Genomic DNA, 22250 nt, shown 5'->3' on the forward strand with positions numbered 1-22250 from the left:
AACTGGCTGATGCTTTGTTGCAGTGGTAGCTCAGTGGTTAAGATACTGGACTTCTGATTCACTGCCAAGCTGCCACTTTTGGGCCCCCGAGCAAGGCCCTTAAGTATCAATAGCTTGCCTTGTATTAGGTCAGGATTGTAGATCGAGTCACCACTGGCCTTCGAAGCTTCTGCTAAACGTCTTTGGGTTTTTATTTCTCTCGAAAAAAACAAACAAAAAGCTGTTTAATTTATTCCTATGGATCAGCAACACTTGCACCCTAATTAATGGTTTTATTTAAAGGAAGCTCGATGGAGCTCTCCTGGACCTCAGGTCGCTCTCTAAGATCTAGTTTTTCCTCTTTGAACAACAGCCTGCGGTAAATAATTCATTATTAATTTAACGCAGATCCTCGAAGCTCCACCGACTCCCTCACGGAGCTAATGGGACGCGAGTGTTTTTAATAATGAAGCACGTACGTTTACATCCCACTTGCTTACGATTAAAGGCACGCGTTCCCCAAATACGTTCCCCGAATCTCTCGGCCGTGAGAAATTATTCAATTAAAACACAAAATCACGAGGCCGTAACGGGCGCTCAAGCGCATCTAATGGCGCTCCGACATTGTAATTAATTACTTTAATTAATGCAGGATCTTCAGATCTGATCCGTTTACCATGGTGAGATAATGAACACGGAGGAGCCGTGCTGATAAAGCAAAGACAAACTGCATCCAGATCACAGAGTCTGATTAAACTTAGTCTTAGTTCATTACAGAGACCTGAAGAGGAACCGTAATCACCAACAATATGTTCAGGACCCCCACAGAGCAGGTATTATTTAGGTGGTGGATCATTCTCAGCACTGCAGTGACACTGTGTTTTTAAACACCTCACTGTCCCTGCTGGACTGAGAATAGTCCACCAACCAAAAACATCCAGCCGACAGCGCCCCGTGGGCAGCGTCCTGTGACCACTGATGAAGGTCTGGAAGATGAGCGACTCAAACAGCAGCAATAGATGAGCGATCGTCTCTGACTTTACATCTACAAGGTGGACCGACTAGGTAGGAGTGTCTAATAGAGTGGACAGTGAGTGGACACGGTGTTTAAAAACTCCAGCAGCGCTGCTGTGTCTGATCCACTCATACCAGCACAACACACACTAACACACCACCACCATGTCAGTGTCACTGCAGTGCTGAGAATCATCCACCACCTAAATAATACCTGCTCTGTGGGGGTCCTGTGGGGGTCCTGACCATTGAAGAACAGGGTGAAAGGGGGTAACAAAGTATGAAGAGAAACAGATGTACTACAGTCAGTAATTGTAGAACTACAAGGTGCTTCTATATGGTAAGTGGAGCTGATAAAATGGACAGTGAGTGTAGAAACAAGGAGGTGGTTTTAATGTTATGGCTGATCGGACAACCTTTCAATTACTAGTCAGGTAGACAATTATATTATCAGAAGAAGAGTTTACAGTAAAAGAGGAATATTTAGCAGTTTCTATTTTACATGACTATTTAATCATGTCCAATTCCCAACAGCCCTCCTGACCTGCACCTCACACCAACAACACTGAGCAGGACCACTTGAAAGCACACGCCCCTTCCAGAACATATAAAGCCATTACACTGTCCCTCCCAGCGCCTCAACCAGACAGCCATTCCACCTTGTGGTAACGTTTTAGGGAAGGCCCTTTCCTTCTCCAGAATAACTGTAACGCTGTGCTCAAAGCAAGGTTCGTGAAGACATGGTTTGATGAGTGGAGCGTTGAGGAACTCCAGTGGTCTGCACAAAGCCCTGAACCCGACCCAAATGCTCATCTTTAGACTGAAATCGGTGGACACTTTCTGATCTCAGGACGCTGATGGCTTCATATTTCTGTGGAATGTGAACGTTCCATGATGAGCAGGTAAGTTGGTAACAGGTGAGGGAATCATGATTGGCGCAAAGCGGCGAGCCATGACCCACCTTTGCTTTGTGAAGCTTTGGTGGATCCTCCTTACATACCCAAACTTCAATCAGCTCAAACACAACACAAGGCTGTAAATTATTTAGATCTTTCACCATCTACCGTGCATAACAGTGTAAACAGATTCAGGCAATCCAGAAACATCTCAGTCTACATCAGGCAAGACCAGAAACCACTGCTAAATGTGAGTGATGTTTAAGCTCTCAGACAGCAACATGTGTGAAACAGTCACACTACTGTGATAAATACAGCCACATGGGTTTAGGAGACCTTTACAAACCATTGTCACTCTTTCTCTTGGCCTGAGTTAATCTCAGATGGACCGAAAGACAGAACTTCCCTCTGCAGCTCAATCGAATGAGGAACGTAGAGCCGGGATGAATTCAGCTTCATCTCCACACAACGAGGAACTGATAAATCATACAACACCACTGTTTGTTCTCTGGGCCCGAGTTCATCTCACATGGACCGAGACACAGTGGAAACGTGTTCAGTGCTCAGGAAAAACAAACACAGAGTTCAACTCAGTCCAACTCAACTCGTAGCATCAAAACTGTTTTTAGCAAAAGGTGCAAAAGACAAAAATCTGTCAACGTGTCGAGGTGCATCAGCGCCCACAGCACGGGTGACAGGCTTACGTGTGAAGGTACCGTTAACACGGAGGCGTATTTTGGGATTTTAGTGAGAGACACGCTGCCATCAAGGAGACGTCTTCTTCCCGGGACGTTTATTATTATTATTCAGCAGGAAGACGCCAGGCTTCATTCTGCTCGCGCTACGACGTACAGAACGGCTCTGTAGACACAGATCAGATCAGACGGCGGACCGGATCCGTCTCCTGTTAAAGATGTACGACGCGTCATGAGGAGGAGAATCAGACGACGGCGAGCACGGGCTGATGAGCAGCTGACGTCTCGTATCGAGGAAAATCAGAACGTCACAGGTTCGTCTTTATATGGAGTTTTTTTTAATCAAAAAGTCCCAACTTTTTTGGAAATGTGTTTTGTACGTCGTGCCTGCGGCTCGTCACGTCTATCCAGACCCGACCACAAAGAGCCGATTGTGATTTTCAGACAGAACTTCCCTCCGCAGCTCAGCCGAACGAGGAACGTAGAGCCGGGATGAATTCAGCTTTATCTCCACACAATGAGGAACTGGAAACACCAGGGTGCGTTTGGCCGGCGTTCCAGCTCGTTCCTCCGGTGCTCGCTTTGATATCTCGCTCATACTTGGAACGTCTGAAATAGCAGCTGATAATGAGGCAGATTTCTGGTCGCGACCCCCCGCGGTTCAGTCAGATCAGAGTCACACTGTAATTCATCTGGATTAAAGTTCAGTTCAACCTCTGAGAGCTTTTTACCATCTGAGAGTACGAGCGGCGTTTTCTCGCCCGCCTGCCACCTGCATCTCCACGGGGTTCCAGACATCTTTTCAAAACCGTCGTTTCATTCCTGTTCAGCATTTACAGGCGGACTTCCTTTTTTCAGCGTTTCCTCTAGTCAGTCGGGGTTGATTAGATTCTCTTTCTTGTCACTGCAGTCAAGCACCCCCTTCGAAACGTGCCCGCTGATCACTTCTGGTTCCTACAGGGCGCAGTATCGCCTGCAGAGAGCCACGCACTGCCACCCGTGATCTGCCGCCCCCAGTTCAGGCACCTCGACTGTCCAGCAGAGGTCATAGTTACCCAAAAAAGGAAGGAAGGACCCTGTTCAGCTACTCAGCACTCCAATAAAATAATGACTATATTCTCACTGGCACAAGAAGAGGACGCAGAGCCTCTAGGGCCCATGAAAGACAATCAAACTTGCAAACGTTGCTATTTTATTTGCACAGCACACAACTGCTCACATGATGTTAATAAACTGCACCTTTTAAACTACTCTTGTTTCTACACTCACTGTCCATGTTATCAGCTCCACTTACCATATAGAAGCACTTTGTAGTTCTACAATTACTGACTGTAGTCCATCTGTTTCTCTGCATGCTTTGTAACCCCCTTTCACCCTGTTCTTCAATGGTCAGGACCCCCACAGGACCACCACAGAGTAGGTATTATTTAGGTGGTGGATGATTCTCAGCACTGCAGTGACACTGACATGGTGGTGGTGTGTTAGTGTGTGTTGTGCTGGTATGAGTGGATCAGACACAGCAGCGCTGCTGGAGTTTTTAAATACCGTGTCCACTCACTGTCCACTCTATTAGACACTCCTACCTAGTCGGTCCACCTTGTAGATGTGAAGTCGGAGACGATCGCTCATCTATTGCTGCTGTTTGAGTCGCTCATCTTCTAGACCTTCATCAGTGGTCACAGGACGCTGCCCACGGGGCGCTGTTGGCTGGATGTTTTTGGTTGGTGGACTATTCTCAGTCCAGCAGTGACAGTGAGGTGTTTAAAAACTCCAGCAGCGCTGCTGTGTCTGATCCACTATTATTATTATTATTAGTAGTAGTAGTAGTATTATTATTATTAGTGTTATTATTATAGGACGTGAGAGCTCAGAGACGCTGCAGCGATATATTATACAAGCTTGTGGAATTAAACTGGGGTGTTTACACTTTTTTAAACACGATTGGTTGATTGGTTTGAAGGAGGAAACCTTAAATGAGCAACACAATTAAATTCATCTCATCAACTGAGGAGGGTTCGAGCTTCCGAATTCCACCAGCCTGGCTGGACGTCCAACAGACACAAATGACCGCGTCTGAGGAGAGGAAAGTCAGGTGGAGTTTCTCAAGCACAAACGGTGGAGGAACACCTGGAGCAGAGCGTGACTTTCCAACCAAATCCATCACTGACTGCTGTGAAGAAGCGGCTGCCACGTTCATGAGGAATGTATTGTGTAGGGAACTGGTAATGACTAAAAAAACCACACTGATCCTGGTACTTACGCGGATTTCCCCTCTCCATCCAGCTTGGTGGCGCTGGCACCCTTCTTCGCCAGCAGTGAGGAGACCTTGTCCGTCTCTCCGTGTTCCACGGCGCTGAGGAGACGCTCGTCGTTCTTACTCCACTCATGAGCCTGAGAACCAGAGACGACACGGAACACCGTCAAAAGTATGTGGACACCCCCCATACCTACTGAGATCAGGTAATATCATGCGCACACACACACGCTGCTACCTGGTGCACTGATTAAATTATATAGGTAATTTATATACTTCCAGCTTTGTGGAAACAGTTTGGGGAAGGCCCTTAACCTCAACCCCTAGTGCAGTTTACAAAAAAAGTTTACAAATCCGTAAATAATCAAAACTTTTTTTGATTATATGAGCACAAATTCCCACAGACACACTCCAGACACGCTGCCCAAAATGCATTGAGCACATCAAACTTCACATCAGCCACCAATCCTCCTTCAAAATACACTATATGGACAAAAGTATCTGGACACCTGACCACGAGCTTGTCTGAAAAAAATCGGGACATATAAAGAAATTTCTACGCATCCAACTTTGCAGCAACAGTTTAGGGAAGGTCCTTTCCTGTTCCAGCATGAGCACATTCTGTGAAGACATGAAGAGTCCTGACCTCAGCCTCACTCAACAGCTCTGGGATGAACCGGAACACCGACTGAGGCTCTCTTGAGCAGCATGACCAGCATACAAATGCTGTCATCTTCTGACTGAATGGGCACAAATTCCCACAGACACACTCCAGACAAACTGCTCAATATGCAGTGAGCACATCAAACCCGACATCAAATATGTACGGCCAAAAGTATATGGACACCTGACCATGAGCTTTCAGACGCCCTCTTCCAATTAGTGAATTCAAGCCTTTCAGCCACAACAGTTGCTGTCAGGTGTTATATAAAAAAAATTCTATGCTTCTGACTTTGCAGCAACAGTTTAGGGAAGGTCCTTTCCTGTTCCAGCTTGAACAAGCTCTAAGACGTGAAGAAAAGTCTCCTGCACAGAGTCCTGACCTCAGCCCCACTCAACAGCTCTGGGATGAATCGGAACATCAGCTGAGGCTGGAATGAACAGACACAAATTCCCACAGACGTAATATAAAATCTTGTGAGAAGCCTCTCAGAAGAGCGACTGTTGTTCTAGCTGAAAGATCACACAGAGGGTCGGTCTGTTTTAATAATGCTTGTTTTTAAAACAGGACGTCCGACAAGCTTGTGGTCAGGTGTCCAAATACTTTTGGTCATATAGTGTTTATATACATTCATACATACATACATACATATAAATAAGCAGAAGCTCCAGAGCTGCAGGGCTGAGAACTAAAAACGTACCAAACACCGACCGGATCAGCTTCAGTACCTGAGACGAGCCACAGGAGGTCTGAAGCCACAGGAGGTCTGAACCGGGGCGTCGCTTCATCTCAGGAGAAAAATAAAGCGCCCGGATCGGCCGTCAAAACATCCACACGGCACGCGGGTCACGCCGAGGGTCACGGCGCTATTTCTGAGGCGAGCTGCAACCCGACACGCTGACGGTGGACGGAAAACTGGCCGGTGTATTTATAAACGGCTTCAGTCCAACACGCCAAACAACGTCAGCAAGAAAATCTGTCTAACTGGACTCGGATACGGACAAAAGTCTTGGGACGCCGCTTCTAATGACTGAATTCATGTGTTTCAGACACAACAGTCGCTGCCAGGTGTAATAAATCAGACTTATAAGGGAAATGACATGCTTCTGACTGTGCAGCAACAGTTTAGGGAAGGTCCTTTCATGTTCCAGCATGAACAAGCTCTATAAAGACATGAAGCCCTGACCTCAACCTCACTCAACAGCTCTGGGAAGAACCGGAACACCGACTGACAATACAAATACAAATGCTCTTTTTTACTACTCAATGGGCACAAATTCCCACAGACAGACTTCAAAGCCTTCTCAGGAGGAGCTCACAACATTAATACTGTTCGTTTTTTAAAATGGGACGTCCAACAAGCTTGCGGTCAGGCGTCCAAATACTTTTCGCCATATAGTACAGTTTAGGGAAGGACCTTTCCTGTTCCAGCACGACTGCACCCTGATTTAAAGAAACTCAGCACCACTCAATTGCTCTGGGATGAACCGGAACATCGACCGATGTTCTAGCTGTAAGGATCTTCCAGCAACGTGGAACCGGTCCCGTTCCCTTAAAAACTGGCACAAATACAGACCGGTTCTCAAAGTAGCACCAAGGTTCTAAGAACCAGAACTGAACTGGTTCAAGATCCAGAGTTATTACAGGTCGGTTTATTTTAATATCGTTTGTTTTTGACGTAATGAGACGTAAAGTGAGCTCATGATCAGGTGTCCGAATACTTTAGACCACATGGTAATACTAAACTGCACGGGGGCGGGCGATTACGGACAGCAGCGCTTGGCTCTCGGTGTGCTCAGCTGCCGATCGCTTCTTTTCACCTACCAGGGGCGGGGTCTCACAGAGGGCAGTATCGCACACCGAGAGCCGAGGGTGTCAGGAATCCAGTCCAGGATCCCGTCCACACACGGCGATTTATTACAGGAAACAGGAAGACGTGCAGCGGAAGTCGAGGAACGCTCGCTCTCCCCCGAGTCACCTCAGACCTAAATATTTACTTACGCTTTCATCCTCAAAGCACAACACCTACCCCCCCCACCCCCCCCCCCCCCCCCCGCCTGCAAACCTCCGGCTTATCAGAGACACCGAGGGGCCGAAATCCATCAGGGAAACACGACCACACAACCTCCACCCAGCGCCGGGCGTAAACCTCCAGCTTATCTGATCCAGCTGTTCCTCGAACCCGAGACGCTGGGTCTTGGAGTATAAACAAACACGCTCAGCACTCATGCTGACACCGCACCGCACCGTATCGGTGTATATAAGACAAATAAATACATTTAAATTCATCATTTTTCCTAAAGAATAAAATACAAAATTTAATGTGATTAAAGGAACATTTTTAGTTTTTTATCTTATAAATTATTCAGCAAATAAACATTAATTGTGCATTAAAATGTGCAGTAATTTGTTTTCTGTATAAAGGCGCCTCACCGGGGGACTTAAACTTTTGCCTCCCCGGATTTCTGATATCCAACACCAGAGCAGCTCCGTCTCTAAACCCGCTGCAGTGATGTCACTTCCTGTAGGTGAAAGTGCACCAACCCATTAATCCCAGTTGAATCTGATTAAAAGCCTTTCAGCCTGGTTTCGGAGGTGTGTGTGTGTGTGTGTGAGGGTTGTGTGTGTGAGGGTTGTGTGTGTGTGTGTGTGTGTGTGTGTGTGTGTGTGTGTGTGTGTTGTGGGTGTGTGTGTGTGTGTGTGGGGGGCAGGAAGAGAAGTTCTGCCTCAGCTCTCAGGGTTCTGGATCACGCAGCTCTGATCTGCTAAACGCTTTAGTTCAGGTTCACGCCGGAGAGACTCGATAAACCGCCGCGCTTTACATCAGCGACAGGAAAAACGTTCAGACAGACGGAGGGTTTCCTGTCCCGCCCGCTCCCGTACTCAGGGGCCCCATGGCAGATCTGGCCCTCAGACCAGACTCAGAACAGTTTTTACATCAGATACCCTTTATTACACGACCCTCCTGTTTCTATCTGGGCTCGGGATCTGCACTGAGAGCGCACCGACAAATGCAAAAATAAGATATAAATAAATAATAAATATAATATATAACTTATTATAAATATACAAATAATGAACTATAAATAATAGTAAATATAAATAAATAAATAAAATTAAAATAATAAAATAATAATAATTATAAATATAATAAATAAATATTAAAAAAATAAAAAATGTAACATTTAAAAAATATTAGCAAATAAATATAAATAAATATTCAATATAAATATACAAATTATAAAATATAAATAATTTTAAATACACAAATCAATAAATAAATATAAAAATATTTAAAAAATGTATAATAATAAATAGAAATAAAAAATAAATATAATAAGTAAATATTTAAAAATACTAAAATATGTAAATGTAATACATCAATAAATAAATATTAGCAAATAATAAATATTGATAAATAATAAATATAAATATACAACAAAATTTAAATAAAATGAAATATATATAAATATAAAAAAATGAAAAAATTAATAATACATACAGACAATAAATATAAAAAAAAATATTCACAAAATAAAAAAATATATATATAATTAATATTTAAATATAATACATAAATATATAAATATTGGCAAATAAATATACATAAATAATAAATATATAAAAAATTAAATATGAATAATAGTAAACATAAAAAAAAAAATAAAAAAAATGAAAAAATAAAAACAAGTAATATTCTGCACAAACACTGAACCACCTAAACGCTCTTGAGCTGATTTGATCTGTTTCCAGGTTCCCTGACGCAGGACCAGTTCCGGTTCCGTGCTAGAACTAATTATCTATAATTTAATTGGTCATAATGAATTTCTGTCTCTGTATCACGTCTGAAAATAAAGACGTTTTTTTTAACAGTTCCAGTAAGATGAAGGAATCTGATCTGGTTCAGACTGGAATTATTATAATAATAAACTAAAGAAACCAGAATCCAGGCAGGAACCCAGACTGGCACAGTTCCAGTTCCATGTTTGGGTTACAGAACCACGTCTGTGCCGTGTGGAGTTCAGCCAAGCGTCGTACATCAATCACCAAACCTCTCGCTTCATCCACCCGCTCACCAAGAATGTGGGGGCATCCTGCGCCTGAACTCACACGTAGCACGCTAACACGCCGAGATGCTAGTGAGCGACCGAGAGGGTCACGACCAGCAACCAATCAGCTCGTTCCTCTACAGGAGGAAGAATGAACCCCAGTCCTGCGTTCTTCTGGAAACCTGAAGAGAAATTCTCACAGAGCTTCTCACAAAGTTCATCACAGAGTTCCTCACACCGTTCCTCACAGAGCGTCTTACAGAACTTATCAGAGTTTCTCACAAAGCTCCTCACAGAGTTCCTCACAGAGCTCCTCACAGAGCTCCTCACAAAAACCTTAAGAGTTCCTCAGAGCCCCTCACAGTCACAGAGTTCCACACAGGGTTCCTCAAAAAGTTCGTTAAAAAACTCATCACAAAGTTCCTCACAGAGTTCCTTACAACATTCCTCAAAGTTCCTTACAACGTTCCTCACAGAGTTCCTTACAACGTTCCTCACAACGTTCCTCACAGAGTTCCTTACAACATTCCTCAAAGTTCCTTACAACGTTCCTCACAGAGTTCCTTACAACGTTTCTCACAACGTTCCTCACAGAGTTCCTTACAACGTTCCTTACAACGTTCCTCACAGAGTTCCTTACAACGTTCCTTACAACGTTCCTCACAGAGTTCCTTACAACGTTCCTCACAGAGTTCCTCACAGAGTTCCTCCCACCCACACACCAGCGCATCATTAATCCCATAATTACAAAGCAAAATATTTAAGGAACCCAGAGACTCGGGTTCGAGCCTCAAAGGAGTGTAAGAGTGTGTGTGTGTGTGTGTGTGTGTATAATCTTGAGGACTTAAGTGGGGTGGTGGACAATTTTTTTTGGGGGGGGGGTTAATCTGCCGGACCAGGCAGCTGGGACCGGGCTAATACCTGCCCCGCCCGCTCTCATCCTCTTTACCCTCCTGCTGCCAGCTTCCTCTGATTGGTCGCTGGAGGCTCCGGATCATGTGATCAGATTACTCAGAGGAGAACTTTTACCTTTTTAATACATTGTTTTACCCCGATGTTTGACGTGCTGATGGTCTTCATGAGCTGACTGACCTCATGAGGGTCGAATCATCTCGTCTTTATTTACACCCACCTGCCCCCGTCAGTACAGGCAGTTATTTTGGGAACTGGCATCAGCTGGAAGAGTCACAACAAACCGGCGGTGAAAGGCGGCGCTGGGCGGCAGTAGGCGACGGGGGGCGGTGTCAATCCAGGACAGAGGATCAGGATCAGGATCAGGATCAGGAGGAATTATGGTTCAGCCGGTCCGCCGCGGTGTAATGCAGAACGGGGGCGTGGGGGGGGCGTCCGATCTCCTTACCCTACATAGTCCTACGGGAGCGGTGAACCAGCGGGGGTCCGAATACCAGCCCCGAAACGCACGGCAAACGCTGGATTCTTCCACTGGAGGTCGTGACCTTACAGGGTTTATGGTTTGGTGTTTCAGCTCATGTTCTCATGCTCGTCATTTCTTACCCATGAGCTCATTTAACGACTTCCTTAAAACACGGAGGGGGTTCGACTCCCGGCAAACAAACCTCCACCGCCGCCGCGCTCATTCCACATTTTACACCGCGGTCGGGAGTGTTTGGGTCAGAAACGACTCCAGCACTGGAGATGTGGCGATCACGGATCTCTAATTTCCAAAGTCATTACAGCCTTCAAATTTTTTAATATTCTATAAAATATTATTATCTACGTGCCGGAGGGGGCGTGTGTCAGTTAAAGGGCGTCCTCAGTCAGCGGTGAAGGGTCGAATCAGTATAGAGGAGCAATCAGGGGAACTGGACACGACTAGATTAGAGGAGAAAATTTGGGGGGAAAAAAGTGGGAAAAATCCAATCCCCTGATCAGATCTAACACCACTGTACCCGACACCACTGTACCCAACGCCACTGTACCCGACGCCACCCGACGCCACTGTACCCGACGCCACCCGACGCCACTGTACCCAACACCACTGTACCCGACGCCACTGTACCCGACGCCACTGTACCCGACGCCACTGTACCCGACGCCACTGTACCCGACGCCACTGTACCCGACGCCACCCGACGCCACTGTACCCAACACCACTGTACCCGACGCCACTGTACCCAACGCCACTGTACCCGACGCCACTGTACCCGACGCCACCCGACGCCACTGTACCCGACGCCACTGTACCCGACGCCACTGTACCCGACGCCACTGTACCCGACGCCACCCGACGCCACTGTACCCAACACCACTGTACCCAACGCCACTGTACCCGACGCCACCCGACGCCACTGTACCCAACGCCACTGTACCCGACGCCACCCGACGCCACTGTACCCAACGCCACTGTACCCGACGCCACTGTACCCGACGCCACCCGACGCCACTGTACCCGACGCCACTGTACCCGACGCCACCCGACGCCACTGTACCCGACGCCACTGTACCCGACACCACTGTACCCGACACCACTGTACCCAACGCCACTGTACCTAACTGTACCCGACGCCACTGTAGCTAACACCACTGGACCTAACGCCACTGTACCCAACGCCACTGTACCCAACGCCACTGTACCCAACGCCACTGTACCCAACGCCACCCGACGCCACTGTACCCAACACCACTGTACCCAACGCCACTGTACCCGACGCCACCCGACGCCACTGTACCCAACGCCACTGTACCCGACGCCACCCGACGCCACTGTACCCGACGCCACTGTACCCGACGCCACCCGACGCCACTGTACCCGACGCCACCCGACGCCACTGTACCCGACGCCACTGTACCCGACGCCACTGTACCCGACGCCACTGTACCCGACGCCACTGTACCCGACACCACTGTACCCAACGCCACTGTACCTAACACCACTGTACCTAACTGTACCCGACGCCACTGTAGCTAACACCACTGTACCCAACGCCACTGTACCCAACGCCACTGTACCCAACGCCACTGTACCCAACGCCACTGTACCCAACGCCACTGTACCCATAGCCACTGTACCCAACAGGTCTCCAGTTTCAGATTCTGTATGAATCACTGTTACTCAGAATAACACACTGTATTAACTCCAGATCACACACAGTCATTATTTTTGGTACGACCGTCACCCCGACGCGTTTGGAAGGCCGGCGAGCAATCAGACTGATGTTAATGTAACGTAATTTTAAATGACTGAGCACTGGTGACATATCCTCCCGTGTGGTGGTAACGACTCCCCCGCGTCTCACTCAGAGTCTCGGCTCTCTAAACTACAATAAATCTCAGCGTGGCTCCTTAAAAACGACCTGAAAAGAACCCGGACGTTAACGTCCTCTCATCACGTTCTGGGATTCATTCCACACAGAGGATCAGAACCGCGGCGAGTCCTCGCGTGATCGTTTGTGTTTCAGGACATAATATTGGAAACGTTTTATTTTCAGGATTAAAGTTGTTCATTTCAAGCTTGGCGTCCTTCATCAGGCTGAGCCTCGGATTTATTTTCTCCTCCACATGCCGAGGCCGCCGAGGACGCTCCGACCTGAGGGGCGCGGTGAATATATAGCGGTCGTGTCCAGGGTCTGAAGGGTTTAAACAAAGTTCGGTAATTAACAGACGTGAAATTGATTAAACGTTGAATGAGACGCGGCGTGGACGCCGGACGGAAGCGTTCCGATGTTCCCGGGGCGCGGGGCCGAGGGGTCGGTGGGAAAAAAACTCCTCGTTAACTTCTCAGAGTTTAACGACCTGAGGTTCAGATTCATCCGTCCATCAACTAAACGATTCAAACGAATGATGAAACACCAAACCAGCAGTTCACAGAGTCACGGGCGGAATGGGAACGCCCACGGAGACTGGTACAGGTCATTCAGGGTCACTGCAGCTGCAGAGATCATCTGTATACACCAGGGATGCAAAAGTATCGGGACGGCCCTTGTAATTATTAAATTATATGTGTTTCAGCCACACAGTCGCTAAGAGGTGAAATAAATCAATCACATAAAGGAAGTGTCGACATACAGAAACAGACGTGATCGGCTACACGCTGGCGTCTTGTCCAGAGAGCGTTACTGCACTGTACCTAGAGATTCCAAAATAGCCTGACCCACTGTGACCCTGACCAGGAGAAAGTCGCGAGTTCGAATCTCAGCTCTGCTACCGGTCAGCTGGGCGCCCCCTAAAGGGCACGATCAGCAGTGCAGACAGTACAGCGGACAATATTGGCCACTAGTCTGCTGGGTGGGAACAGACAGGACTAAAAAGTGGGCGGGGTCTTCAACGCCGTGTACAGTACAGAAGTGGAGGAACGTGGTGATCAGCGCGAAGAGGAACTGGCTATGGCTAAACTGTCTCCCAGGAGAAAAAAAAAGCTCTCAGAGTCTCATTTCGGCTGCGTCTCAAACCCCACGCATCTGTATTAAATTGTTAGATTAGAGCACGACCCATTGGTTCATCTGATGTACTGTGTGCAATCAGACCGTCTTTAATTCACACCTAATTTAGTCATATCCAAATCCCAGATCGCATCTCACTTTCTTTACTGCTGCAGACATTCAGTCCTGACTAACACGTGACCCCTCCGACACGTGTGCAGCACCGAGCGCTTCTTTTCACCTGCACCAGGTGGGTTCACACGGAGATCCGTATCGCGCACGGAGAGTCTCAGCCACACATTGATCTCCGTTATCTCTCTTCGATCGGCCAGTATAGGTCATTAGGAATCACTGCATCTCAACTGGACTCGCATTTTTACTGCGGCTGTTTATTTACATTCATGGTATAGTTTTATTCGCTGGCACACGTCCATGCCAACGCTGATCAGCTGGCACCCACGACTCTCCTGTTTTGAAAACAAACAAACGTCTGGCTCTGAAATAAATCCCAAACCCCAAATAGTCGGATCTTTAGGAAAGGTCGTTCCTTCAGCGTGAAGCGTTGGGTACAGTGGCGTCAGGTACAGTGGTGTTGGGTGTGATTGGTTGGGTACAGTGTTGTTGGGTACAGTGGTGTTAGGTGTGATTGGTTGGGAACAGTGGAGTCAGGTACAGTGGTGTTGGGTGTGATTGGTTGGGTACAGTGTTGTTGGGTACAGTGGTGTTGGGTGTGATTGGTTGGGAACAGTGGAGTCAGGTACAGTGGTGTTGGGTGTGATTGGTTGGGTACAGTGGAGTCAGGTACAGTGGTGTTGGGTGTGATTGGTTGGGTACAGTGGCGTCGGGTACAGTGGAGTCGGGTACAGTGGCGTCGGGTGTGATTGGTGGGGTACAGTAACGTTGGGTACATTGGTTTGGGGTACAGTGGTGTTGGGAACAGTAGCGTCGGGTACAGTGGTGTTGGGTACAGTGGTGTTGGGTGTGATTGGTTGGGTACAGTGGAGTCAGGTACAGTGGTGTTGGGTGTGATTGGTTGGGAACAGTGGAGTCAGGTACAGTGTTGTTGGGTGTGATTGGTTGGGTACAGTGGCGTCGGGTACAGTGGTGTTGGGTGTGATTGGTTGGGTACAGTGGAGTCAGGTACAGTGGTGTTGGGTGTGATTGGTTGGGTACAGTGGCGTCGGGTACAGTGGAGTCGGGTACAGTGGAGTCGGGTACAGTGGCGTCGGGTGTGATTGGTGGGGTACAGTAACGTTGGGTACATTGGTTTGGGGTACAGTGGTGTTGGGAACAGTAGCGTCGGGTACAGTGGTGTTGGGTACAGTGGCGTTGGGTGTGATTGGTTGGGTACAGTGGAGTCAGGTACAGTGGTGTTGGGTGTGATTGGTGGGGTACAGTAACATTGGGTACAGTGGTGTTGGGAACAGTAGCGTCGGGTACAGTGGCGTCGGGTACAGTGGTTTGGGGTACAGTGGCGTTGGGAACAGTAGCGTCGGGTACAGTGGCGTCGGGTGTGATTGGTGGGGTACAGTAATGTTGGGTACAGTGGTTTGGGGTACAGTGGCCAGTAGGTGGCGTAACTGCAGCAGTTATAAGAAATCACTGCATCTCAACTGGACTCGCATTTTTACTGCGTCTGTATATTTACATTCATGGTTTAGTTTTATCCGCTGGCACACGTCCATGCCAACGCTGATCAGCTGGCACGGCTGTCGTTCGGCAACAGACCGCATTCATTATTAAACCTGGCACCCCCGACTCTCCTGTTTTGCCAACAAATGAACGTCTGGCACTGAAATAAATTCAGAACCCCGAACATACGCAGGAGGACGACGCCGGTCTCCGCTTCAGCACAGCGCTCGTGTACGAGGTTTTAACCGGCACCGTACTGGCACGCATCCCGAACCCCGAGCACCGGGGGTGAGGGGGGGGGGGGGGGGGGGGGGGGGGTTAGGACGAGGGGGCGAGGGACTAAGGGGGCGAGGGGGGGGTCTGTGTAGGAGAGCCGTAACCACCACACTGAAATGAAATCATGTCGCGCTGTTCAGGAAGATTTCATTACCATGTTTTACTTCAGTATTGAATCCAGCTGCTGCTGAACAGAACCGGCTATGTTTAAATCCAATCCACTCAAAAGTATGTGGACGCTTTTGGATTCATGTGTTTCAGACACAACAGTCGCTACCAGGTGAAATAAATCAACAATATAAAGGAAATGACATGCTTCTGACTCTGAGTTCCAGCATGATCAAGCCCACAACATCACGGACTCTATAAAGTACCAGGAGATTAATCACAGAACCACAGTATGGTTTCACAATCATGACTGGACTGTTTATATATTATGTGGCCAAAAATATGTGGACACCCACCATAATTAGTTAGTTCAAGTAAATGAGGTGAACACAGAGCTAGTAAATATATATAATATACAATATATGGTCAAAAGTATTGGGACGCCCTTTTTAATTATTGTATTTATATGTTTCAGGCATAACAGTCGCTACCAGGGGTGATAAATCAGTCATATAAAGGTCCTTTCCTGACCTCAGCCCCAATTAACAGCTCTGGAATGGACCGTCACATCACACAAACGCTGTCATCTTTTGACTAAATGGGCACAAATTCCTACAGACACATTCCAAACTCTTGTGAGAAGCTTCTCAGAAGAGCGACTGTTGTTATAGCTGTAAAGATCACACAGAGGTCAGTCTGTGTTTAAAACAGAACGAGCTCATGGTCAGGTGACCAAATACGTTCTGGAATGTGTGGAATGTGCACTCGGGGGGGCGACTGCATGGACGTGATTGGCTGGTGTCCAGTTACAGAGTTCATTACTGATCTAAAATAAATGCATTTCATCGTTTTCTTTTGCACAGATCTTCCTCTGTACAGATCAGCGGTTCTGTCTCAGCCGTGCCACCCAGCACCCTCGAACCGCACTGATAGAAACACTCGAGGGTCACCCGACACTAAGGGCGCATTCAGTCACATTAGCAGTAAACCGTCATCAGTGTGTGAATCTAGTGTGGAATAAGCGTCAGATCCAGGGTTACAGCTCCACGTGTATCTGTGTTTATCTGGATTCTCCTCCCTGTTTCACTTTTAAACTTGTGTTACAGCTCCAGCTTCTGAGAAATGGTGAGAATCAGAATCAGCTTCTCCCAGAGTCTAAAACGCTTCTGGTTGAAAATAAAGCTTAACGTGGTTTAATGTAGTAAAAGAAGGAGACAGGAGCACTAAACTTCTCTTCATTATTACTGCTCATAAGTTCCTCCACTAATCACATTCCTCACTCGCTGTTTTACTACAGTAAGTCACGCTAAGCGTCGTTTGTACGTCCCGAGTCGCTTTTACCGCCTCATATCAAACAGTTCGTCTCACTGGAGGAGCTCTGAAAAGATCAGCAAACAGCAACCTGGGTCAAACAAGCAGCTCGTCTGCAACAGAAAGGATCTAAAGCGCGTACGCCCACACCTCACGTCCCCATCATCACCCACCTCAGCCTGAACTCGGGGAGATCCTGCTAAACCATGCAGCACCAACCACCGACAGGTCGTGGGGTCTGTTACTGACCAACAGAAGATGGAAACAGAGGAGACACCGACCCGGTCGGGCGTCCACACAGATGCAGTTAGGCGTGTCTGAGGGAGGGACGTTTGGACGGCGCCTCTTTCCACTGCTTAGCGTGTCTCTCCGTATGTGATATGTCTTTTATGGAAACCCAACACTTGCAGGTGATGAGAAGCGGCCACAGATTGGATGCGTTTTGGAGGGGACATGCTGTGATCCGGCTCAATTCCATCAGACTGATCAGGATGTACGAGCAGCAGATTCGGGAACTGGCTATGACTAAATTGAGAGCTTAAGAGAAGAAATTCTATAAACTATAAACAGAAGAGAAGCTTGAGCAGAATGGATTCAGTTCTCTGCTTTAATCATCACACACTGAACCCACAAACATCTGTACAGTCTGTCTGAACCCGAGCGGCGTCACTCCGGCACGCCAAACCCACCACAGGAGCTCTCCAAATTTACCCAGCAACCCCCCCATGACCAACTTCTTTTTCCACGTATCCCGGCATGTTTGAAACCTGGGGTCGGAGCACAGGGTCAGACATTGCACGACACACCAGGAGCTGAGAGCATCAAGGGCCTCACTCAAGGGCCCAACACTGGACCCACAGCCCTATTGACTAGGCTATAAAACATGCAGTAGAGAAACTGCGATGGACTGAAGTTGAGAGAGGAGTCGGCGTGCTGTGATGGAAGTCAATTAACATTTAATTCATTGATGCCGGCTGGATGAACTGGAGCAGACAGCACTGTGTTTGCATTATTTATCGAGGCTTTTTAGTGCAGCACACAGCAGCGGGCAGCGTGGCAGCGGGCAGCGGGCAGCACGTGCCGAAGTGTTTCCCACGTGCAGGGAACAAAAACAGGCTTTTAAATTCTGAACACACTTAACAACGAAACGCTGCAGAACTAAGAAGCGAACGCCTGATGGAGACGGGTACCTGGTGGGTGTCACGGTAAAAAGGTGTGTCCGATTCTGCCGGCTGGCACTGCAAACATATCAGAGGTGGTGTGTGCCAAATATGAACCCTTTTCAGGCCAGGGTAGGGGTCTGCAGAACTGGACTGGAGATATTCGGCGTAACTGGACTGGACAGAGAAGCTGATTCACCCAGCACCAAAATATAGAATCTGACCCAGTGTCCCAACTTCTGGTGTTATTTTTATGCGGGTGGGGGAGGAGAGTTCCAGGGAAAGCCAGTCTAAAGATGGGACGATCGTCATACCCGTGTAGGTGGGATGATGGGACGGTGAATCACCAGCAGAGGAAGATCTGAGAGGATCTGAGAGGATCTGAGAGTTTGGGTTGGTTGGTTTGTTTGAATCAGCTGCTATGTTCGTCATCATGGCTGAATAACTGGTTCCTTCTTTAAAAAGTGGAAGTGAGGGGGTGGATTTGTTGCTTTACTGGTGCACATAGTGATTAGGGTGTTTGTGACTGTAAATTAAAATGAATGTGCTTCATTTCACGGACCTCGTTTTTTTTTTTTACTCACAGATTTCACAGATTCTTAAAGAAAAGAGCCACATTTTACAGCGGTCATTAAATTACACTCAAAAATTACATCGAATAAAAAAAGAATAAATGAAGCTACGATACACGGCACAGCTACATTAATAGTTGAATGTAAACCTGGAACATCCAGCAACGCTTCACGTGAGGCTTCATGTTCTGTCTCAAATACCAAAAAATTCTCCTCCGTGTACTGTCCCCACAAAATTGGTTGTTAGTTTTCCAACCTCCGTTACCAGGGTCGTGTTTTTAGCTGCTTTACTTCCACATCTTGGACGTTTTGACTAAGCGATCACTAACTGAATTGCTGTAGGATTGCTAGGATGCTTCATAGTGCAGATTAACCATTATACAACAGTTAGTTCCGACCTTACAATCTGATTGGTTGAGAAGCGTTCTAAACGTGCTGATATTGGTGATAACAACACGGTCTTTTCACACCACAATGGTATTACTCCGCTGACGCGTTGCCAGTAATGACAAGCTTCATGCACACAAACGCGCACGCAGGCGACACAGCCTTTTTTTCCCGGTCGAGTTTTAAATCAGTTATCTGATAAACAATCCAGTGCACCGTGTAGGGAACATAAATCAATTGTCTAATTCACTATCTAGTGCACTATGTAGGGAACATATATCCGTGATCTGATACACAATCTAGTGCACTATGTAGGGAACATTAATGTGTTTGTAACGCGAACAGTTAGCTTAATAGCCCAGTTAGCAGCTGCTAGAGGTTCTGTTATCACCCATAATCCTTTGGTGTGTGCAAGAGGTTTTTTTTATTTCTTTTTTTCCCTTCGGAGGTTCTTACCTTCTTCTTTTTGTTCTTCTTACCTCCATGAAATGAGTTTTTGCAACTTGGGATGTCTGCTTTGTAGTGTTAAACTTTATATTCGTTGTGGAACTACTTTTTGGTATTGTCAATATTAAAGCATATTTATTATGAAATTCTTCTTTGATTTATTTTCTTTCTTTATTTTGTAAAAACTGTTGTATAAAAGCAATAGAACACTCGAGGTCGTGTGTTATCGCGAATAACATCACGGCTGTGATGATCTACTGTACTCGCCTCCGGCTCGTGCCTGCGACCGAATCACAGCCGTGATGTTATTCGCTGTAACACACTCCCTCTCGTCTTCTATTGCTTAAGTAGATGTGAGGCACTTGAACGCTGCACGAATAAAAAATGTTAAATCGCTAAAAACAAACATTAAAGTTTGAATCTCACATCAAATTGCATACAACACGGGACACAGCTTGCTTCATGGAATTTTGTTCTGGAGGTGTTCCACAGAGGGGGTGAACAGGGGGCCTGGTCTTCCTTTCCCAGGTCATTATGAGTGAGTTTAGTGTGTCCTATGCATTATCTTGCGTAAATAATTTCTACCCATTGTTTGTTAGGGTGAGGTAGGGTGGGGTGGGGTGGGGTGAGGTAGGGTAGGGTAGGGTAGGGTGGGGTGGGGTAGGGTGAAGTACAAAAGAAGCAGATCAGACAGGTAGGAAGAAGTGAGATTTGTGGCCATGAAAATCGCATCACAGACCGTGAAATGAACGGTTTCCATTGTAATCTACAATTTGCTGTGAAATTCAAACTTTAATGTTTATATTTAGTGATTTAAAACTTTTTTTATTTGTGTAGCGTTCAAGTGCCTCACGTTTACTGGTTAATCTGCACTACGAGGCGTCCTAGCAATCCTACGGCATCTTGGGTAACTGAGTTTAGAAAACAAAAAACCAATTCTGTGGATGCAAACACGTGTATTTTCAACAGTTAAAGTCGCTGTGCTGTGTGTTGTAGCTTCTATTTATCTATCATTTAATTTAAGAGTGTAATTTAATGACTGGTGTGGAATGTGGCTCTTTCCTTAAAAAAAAAAACGAGGCACATTTTCCCGTGAATTTAGTAGGACCCTAGATATAAGGAGGAGAAGAATCCAGTGGAGATGTTCCAGGAGGGGTCAAAAATATATTAGTATAGTGCTTCTTACAATAGACATCGTCTCAAAAGAGCTTTACAGCATCCAGGACCAACAGACCAAAAAACCTCAAAAACCCTTTTGAGCAGCCAACAGTGGCAGGAAAAACTTGAGAAACCTTTAGAGGAACCAGACTCAGTTCCTCAAATCATACACACACAAAATGACATTAAATTACATTAAAGTTAACGGGGGCGTTTAAGATTCTGAACTCCTCGGTTCGAAACTCGGTGTTGCCACCGGTCGACTGGTTGGGCATAAATGGCAGTGCCTGCAGCAGACACGGTTCTGCTAGGGTGGGATGACCGGACTATGTGGGCGGGGTCTTCAAACGCTGTGTAAGGACCCTGATTAGCAGATAGAGAGGCGCCTGTGTGGAGTGCATGAGTGAAGAAGGGTTCCGCTAAGGGCTGAGCGTGGCTCGGAGGAGGCGTGAGCAGCAATATACCCACCCCGACCGCAATCAGGGATCCACCAGCAGCGGAGGACAGATTGACTACGATAAATTGGGGGAAAGTTTAGGATGATGTGAGTGGGTGTGTTATAACATGAGGAAGTCGTACAAACATCAACCGTTCTGCTATAAACACACCAAAAACACAGCAACCGTCACATGATCATCATCACCGTCATCACCGAGCCGTAACAGAGCGACAGTTCCAGCTCCGGCTCATTACCACAAACCACCGACCGAACCCGACGTCTCCGAGCGCACACGCTAAACCGGTCCGGACGCCCACGATCACATCAGAATCTCCTCCGACTCTCTCTGCTACACAGGAATGCGAGTTTAATCTTGTAAAAACACGAATCACATCAGATCAGCAGATCAGGGACGCGTCCCAAAACACACCGGCTCGGATCTACTCACGTCGGTCTTCCTGAACTTGGCTTTTAAACTCTTCATGTTAGTCCATGCAGGTCCGGACGAGTCTGAGGAAAACAAACACAAACACAAACAGACGTCTGATGAGTATCGCGAACACGTCTGAATCGACAACAACGACAAGAAGCGCCTCCGTGACGTGAGGAGGATCATAAGCGAACAAAAATACAACAAAAACAAACAGAGCACTTAAAGAGAAGCCGTTATTGTTCAGCAGGTTCATTTTAAATAACTAACATTCCAGCGTAAGCCGCTCGCGCTTCCTCTCAGCGCTCCCGGATGCTAAAAAAATGCCTTTCATTATAATTATTGTTTACAGTCACAATAATAACGAACCCGGCGCTCGGGCGGAGCGGCAGCCTGATCCGCT

At 47.0% G+C, this 22250-nt stretch overlaps 1 protein-coding gene across 3 annotated transcripts in view; it reads right to left on the reverse strand.

Moving 5' to 3' along the window:
* rai14 (retinoic acid induced 14) overlaps positions 1 to 22250 on the reverse strand; it is a 67643-nt gene that overhangs the window by 40848 nt on the left and 4545 nt on the right. For all 3 annotated transcript variants that reach the window (XM_063011128.1, XM_063011129.1, XM_063011127.1), the window contains exons 2-3: positions 21866 to 21927; positions 4845 to 4975 (exon numbers count right to left, since the gene is read on the reverse strand). In XM_063011128.1, coding sequence (XP_062867198.1) covers positions 4845 to 4975; positions 21866 to 21901 — 167 coding nt within the window. In that variant the 5' untranslated portion in view covers positions 21902 to 21927. The remainder of the gene's footprint in view (positions 1 to 4844; positions 4976 to 21865; positions 21928 to 22250) is intronic.

This window comes from Trichomycterus rosablanca, chromosome 16 (genome assembly GCF_030014385.1).
Source record: "Trichomycterus rosablanca isolate fTriRos1 chromosome 16, fTriRos1.hap1, whole genome shotgun sequence".
Lineage (NCBI taxonomy): Eukaryota > Metazoa > Chordata > Actinopteri > Siluriformes > Trichomycteridae > Trichomycterus > Trichomycterus rosablanca.